General features: G+C 45.2%; 1 protein-coding gene across 1 annotated transcript in view; it reads left to right on the plus strand.

Annotated features, from left to right (window-relative positions):
• The window catches only part of peli2 (pellino E3 ubiquitin protein ligase family member 2), a 29,808-nt gene extending 23,771 nt beyond the window's left edge, over positions 1-6,037 (plus strand). Inside the window, exons 4-6 of the mRNA XM_036150568.1 lie at positions 887-1,084; positions 1,185-1,373; positions 4,068-6,037. Coding sequence (XP_036006461.1) covers positions 887-1,084; positions 1,185-1,373; positions 4,068-4,646 — 966 coding nt within the window. The 3' untranslated portion in view covers positions 4,647-6,037. The remainder of the gene's footprint in view (positions 1-886; positions 1,085-1,184; positions 1,374-4,067) is intronic.
• Positions 6,038-6,392: the final 355 nt, after the last annotated feature.

A 6,392-nucleotide genomic window follows, 5' to 3' on the forward strand; every position in this document is an offset into this window, starting at 1 on the left:
TATTCAAGAGAACAACTTTTAATTGATTGGGACATTGATCCTTGTTGAACATAAAGTGCAACCAACAAGCAAGTCATTGTATTAAACTGATTGACCAGAACTTAATGTTATGTATCATTATATAAACTCTAAAACAAGTAAAATTAGATTATCTCACTGCTGCAACTCTTTTCCCTTCCATGTGAAGGCAAACCCACTTTAAACATTTTACCGACAACTAAATGACGCATCTGATTCCCTAATTGTTACATAGCCAAAAATTGCAGACCTCTGCGATTTGGAAATTGCGTTTTTTAAAATTGCGATTTTATTAAAAATGCGATTAATTGTTCATGCCCTAGTTGGATGACTTTAACATTCAATACGTTATCAGCATCCCCCACACAGAGGAGAATATGGACTATCTGGCTGCTTTAACGCTGCTCGCTTTGATAACCTGAAGGCTCATGAGGTCGCTACTAGAACCTAGCAACAAAAAGCGGGCTTAGAACCTTTTTTCTACTAGAGAACGTCAAACCACGCATTGCAGAGGAGCGAGTCTCCGGGCTCCACGTCTCCACGGCGCTCTGCTGTGCTGTTAGACGGCGACAAACGGGATTAATTGATTACAAAATGGTGAAAACATTTTTTTTATTATTCCCGCGTAAATTGGCCCGATTACCTCCCGAATGTTTACTCCAGCATCAGTTGGGCGGTGATGCAACACAGTAGTGTTGTTTTGAAACCTGTTTTTAACATCAGGCGGACGTTGGGCTTTCAAAAACAATCAATTCCTCAGTTTCATCACGGCCGGTGTGTTTTCTTCATTCTAGCTCTCAGAATCTGAACTCTTTTTTTGGCGGTTCTTTTGTTCTGATGAGCTGAATGTGACGGACTTGTTCCGCAGATCGGACGCTCCACGGAGAACCCGATAGACTTCGTGGTGACGGACACCGTGGCGGGAGGCCAGGACGGGGAGGAGACGCAGATCACGCAGAGCACCATCTCCCGCTTCGCCTGCAGGGTCGTCTGCGAACGCAACCCGCCCTTCACCGCACGCATCTACGCCGCTGGATTCGACTCCTCCAAGAACATCTTCCTAGGGGTGAATAATAGTCACGTTTTCCCTTAGATCGGCTCACGCGAAGACATTAAATGTATTTTTTTGTGTGTGTGGAAATAATAAAATCTGATTTGTGCACCAGGAAAAAGCAGCGAAATGGAAGAACCCCGACGGCCACATGGACGGGCTGACCACCAACGGGGTGCTGGTGATGCACCCTAAGGAGGGCTTCATGGAGGAGTCCAAGCCCGGCGTCTGGAGAGAGATCTCCGTTTGTGGAGATGTCTACACTCTGAGGGAGACCCGCTCAGCGCAGACCCCAGGAAAACTGGTTCGTAGAGTTCAGCAACAACACCATAAAAGTATTCACACCCCTTAAACTCGACCACTTATGTCACTCACGCCAGTGTTTTTGTGTTAGAGCAACACAAACCGGTTTGACCTACAGCGCTTAGTTGCGGCTTAGGCTGTCACTTCTCAGCTGCACTGCAAAAATGGAACTTAAAATAAGCAAAATATTCTTAAAATTAATGCATCTGTCCTTGATTTGAGCAGGTAAATAAGGTAATTTGCCAATGGAATAAGATTTTTTCACTTAAAATAGGAACAACTCATCTCCATCATCTTATTTAAAGTGCAGGATGTCTAATTATCTTATATTAGGGGTCAAAATATTCATTCCATTGGCAAATCATCTTATTTACCTGCTCAAATCAAGGACAAATACACTAACTTTAAGAACATTTTACTTATTTTTAGATCTGTTTTTGCAGTGTGGAAAGTAAGAAAGCAGCAGTTTAAAAACCTTTTGCTGCGTCTCACCGTGTTTAGCCCTGACCAGCTTCCCTTCTCCTGCAGGACAAAAGCCTTCATGCACTATGATGCTGTTTAATGGGGTGCTTTGGTTGTTGGTTCTGTGCCGCACTGAAGGTCAGGAGGTTTTCGTTTGGTCTCATCAGACCAGAGCGCCCTCTTCCACATGTTTGCTTTGTACATGGCGTCCTGGAAATGGGATTCTTTCAGTTGCTGCTCTCTTCTTGCTACGCATCCAAAAGCCTTGGGAACTTCACATCTATTATGGTTCCTGCCGTCAAATTCTCCCACCTGAGCTGCGGATCTCGTCTCAGCTGCTTCCTCCGAACGACGCTTACTTTGCCCATTCTGGCAGTTGCGCTGAAAAAGGGAACGTAAAAGTTAGTAAAAATGTTCTTGAAATAAATGTATTTCCCTTCATTTGTGCAGGTAAATAAGATGATCTGCCAATCGAATAAGATTTCTGCACTTAAAATAGGAACAACTCATCTCCATCAACTTATTTCAGGCGAAGAGATCTATGTATCTTATTTTAGGGGTAAAAATACTAATTCCATTGGCAGACCATGTTAATTACCTGCTCAAATCAAGGACAAATACACTCATTTCAAGAATATTTGACTTACTTTTAGTTCCATTCTTGCAGGGTGAGGTGAACGGCCACGTCTCAGACGGTGTGCAGTGGTGCCGTTCTCTTTCCCCTCTACAGCTGACGGGTTCATCAGAGCTCAGAAACGTTCAGAGTTGTTTTAGAACCCGAGCCTGGGTCAGGCTTCTCCACAGCTTTTCTTTTTTTATTTAAATAGTGTCCTGTGTGGCAGTGTGGCATTAAGAATTGTTGTCTTAATGCCAAAAAGAGCCCATAGTGCTCCGCTTGATTTATACATGCAAGAGGCTTTATTATAATTTATGCAGAGAAGATTTCATGTTATATCGACACTAAAACAAGAAGGTAGAAGAGGGAAAAAAGGAGAAAATGTGAAAGAGGAGAGAAAAGGGAGAGAAGAATACATCTTCAGTCTGCTTCTTCACCTGCAAAGAGATGTAAAAAGAACAGCACAACCAGCCGATAAAGTATTACAGATACAATCAAGTAACGCCTTGATACCATCACTGAAGATTATACAGTATTAGTTAATACAACATTAATAAAGTGATAGGAGAAGATAATAATAGGGGTTTTCTGTATAGAAGTGAGTCTGTAAGCACCTGCAGGTGTTTGTGAGAGCCTGTTTGTGTATGTAACGTTTATCCATGAGAAAAATGCTCCACAGCTTTTCACTGCTGGGCTCCTTGGTCTTGGTGATGCTGTGTTTCCACTAGTTTTCCTCAACAAACCCGTGAGAACAGCTGGATTTCTATTGAGATGGAATCACACGCATCTTCTGTTCAATGTCAATGTCAATGTCAAATTTATTTATATAGCACTTTAAAACAGGCATAGAACTGCACCAAAGTGCTGTACAAGAGTGACAACAACACAAATTAATAAAAACAAAGTATCAAACACTAGTTTAATTAAATGCCAAAGAATAAAAATAAGTTTTAAGAAGCAATTTAAAATGATCCAGGCTGTGGGCAGATCTAATTTGGAAAGGTAGATTGTTCCATAGAGAAGGAGCAACAGCAGAAAAAGCCCGATCTCCTTTCCTCTTAAGTCTGGTCCGAGGAACTGTTAGTAAAAGCTGATTATTAGAACGTAGGGTTCTGGACACGGGCTGAAATTTTAAAAGTTCCAGAAGATAAGGGGGAGCTAATCCATTTAAAGCTTTATAAGTTAATAAGAGAATCTTAAAATCTATTCGATAAAAAACAGGCAGCCAATGTAAAGAGGCCAGTATGGGCCTTATATGGTCACGCTTCCTGGTTCCTGTAAGAAGCCGAGCCGCTTCGTTCTGGATCATTTGGAGTCGCTGCATCTGTGATTTATCCAGGCCTCTATATAATGAATTACAATAGTCCAAACGAGATGTGATGAAGGCATGGATAAGTCCTTCAAAGTCTGTTCGGGTGCATCAGCAACAGGAGGCCCAGACTTTTACTTTTAATCATCCTTCTTCCACCTCACATCGATGTTTTTCTGTCGGTCACTCACACAAAAGCCACGTTTTTTTTTCACAAAGGATGCGTGAATCCCGTTAGGAAGGTGCTGTAGACGTCATCAGCCCTTTTATTTTTTTTTAATAAACTAAACTCGTCTCTGTTTTTACAGGTGGAGAACGAGAGTAACATCCTGCAGGACGGCTCTCTGGTGGATCTGTGCGGAGCCACGCTGCTGTGGCGCACCGCGGAGGGCCTCTTTCACACTCCCACCCAAAAGCACCTGGAGGCCCTCAGGCAGGAGATCAACGCGGCGCGCCCCCAGTGCCCCGTGGGCCTCAACACGCTCGCCTTCCCCAGCATGCAGCGCAGCCGGGCCCTCTCCTCGCTGGAGGACAAGCAGCCCTGGGTCTACCTGGCGTGCGGCCACGTGCACGGCTACCACAACTGGGGCCACCGCTCCGAGCGGGAGCCCAACACCCAGCGGGAGTGTCCCATGTGCCGGGTGGTGGGGCCCTACGTGCCGCTGTGGCTGGGCTGCGAGCCGGCCTTCTACGTGGACACGGGCGCACCCACCCACGCCTTCGTGCCGTGCGGACACGTGTGCTCGGAGAAGTCGGTCAGGTACTGGTCGGAGATCCCGCTGCCGCACGGCACCCACGCCTTCCACGCCGCCTGCCCCTTCTGCGCCACCCAGCTGGGCCCCTCCCAGGGCTGGTCCAAGCTCATCTTTCAGGGCCCGGTGGACTGAGAGGAGGAGGATCTCCGCTGCGGGGAGGGGGGGAACATTTGGACGTTTGGACACACCGGCCTGGGAGTGGAACCGGTCCGCCTGAGTTTTTGGCCGTCTAACCGTGGATCCTGTTTAAGCAGAGAGCGAAAAAACAAAAAAAACACAAACGGCAGGGGGACACTGTCCAGACAGCAAGTTGTTGTTTTTCTAGGCTCCAGACCGCTTAATCCACACTACCAGCAGATTGCCGTTGAAGAAAGGCTCTTGAACGAATGACTTATTTCTCCCACACAGAACACAGCGCTCGGTCTGCCGGGAGGGAAAGCAGCTGTTTTGGTTTCTGATGGGCCGGGGATGAAGCTTTTTTACAGAGCCAGACAGCTGGACTGCTGGCTGGGAGAAAAGCCGGGAGAGAAACTTTGGGCTCATCTTGGCCGTAATCTCTCACCGGCACCCAGATCTTCAGACGCGCCACCAGTGGCTTCCATTCACCGAATGGAGGAAGAGATGCAATCCAGTGCCTGAGATCCCGTCAAAAAGCGGGAGTATTTTTATTAGAAATTGAAAATATATATATATTTTGTGGACGGTAAAGAAAGAGACGACGACCCGCGTGTGTTTTGCTACGCCAGAGGCTGTTGAAATGTTTTGTAACCCAAATGTTAATATATTTTTTTCTCCTTCGTATATAACGTGTGTGAGAATGAGTGCTGGCTCGTTAGGTGCGTGCGTGCGTGAGGTTTTTACCCCCCCCCCGCGTTATTATTTTTACCCCGACCGCTAAATATAATCTCACACGTCGACCCAAAGCGCTAACAGAGGCGTCACAGGAAGGAGGTCGCTACGTTTCAGAACGACGGCGTGGGAATGAAGCTGCGCTCCTCACCGCCGCCGCTTTAATTACACGACCCGCTTTTCTCGGTTAATGGCAGTGTGACGTTTCGGGCTCTGGCGCTGACACCTACGCCGCTGTTAGCTCTGTCCTGCGTCGGGTCTGATCCAAGGACTCGGTTGGCTGTGGAGTCCTGGGCGCCGTCTCGGCAGCACTGTGAGATTATAACACAAGGGACGGCTTTAGAGACCCAAAGTGTTCCTGTGAGCCACACGGCTGCAGGGTTCCTACACAGCCCCAGGGCAACGTACAGGTGTCCAGTTAGTTACATTAGAGAACGCGAAAACACATTTAGACTCTTCTCCGTGTTCCATTTGTGAGAAAATGAACATCTGAGTTTCTAATAACTTGCTCAAAGTGGGTGGAGTGATGTTCAAACTGATTGTTTAGAAGATACGGTGTGTGAAAGCAGAAGTAGGCTCCAACAACTTCTTTAATTCTGAATTTCTGCCGTTTACGTCATATTAAGTGAGATGAAATGTATTTTATCTATTAAAAAAAACTATCCAACCGCTAACATCACCGTCCTGATTTCTAAGTTAAGTAAATAAATTAATTAGTTCAACAAATCTATCAACATAACATTGACATCTCGATTTCTTCTTGTCTTCTTATTGGGATAATTATCTTCTTATATCGAGATGAAATAAAGCCGAGATGAAGCCACTATCTAAAAAAAATAAATAAAAAATTAGCTGACGGTCACATTAATTTACGATATTGAGATAATAAAGCTACTTCTGTGACATAATGAGCTTGAACAGTTATTTTGAGATAATGAGAGGGTTTAATTGGAATAACAAACAACATCCCTGGTGGTGAAAACAATTTCAAATGACTTAACATTAAAAAAAAAAAAACTGTTACACCAA

Source organism: Fundulus heteroclitus, chromosome 19, assembly GCF_011125445.2.
Source record: "Fundulus heteroclitus isolate FHET01 chromosome 19, MU-UCD_Fhet_4.1, whole genome shotgun sequence".
In the NCBI taxonomy this organism is placed as follows: Eukaryota; Metazoa; Chordata; class Actinopteri; order Cyprinodontiformes; family Fundulidae; genus Fundulus; species Fundulus heteroclitus.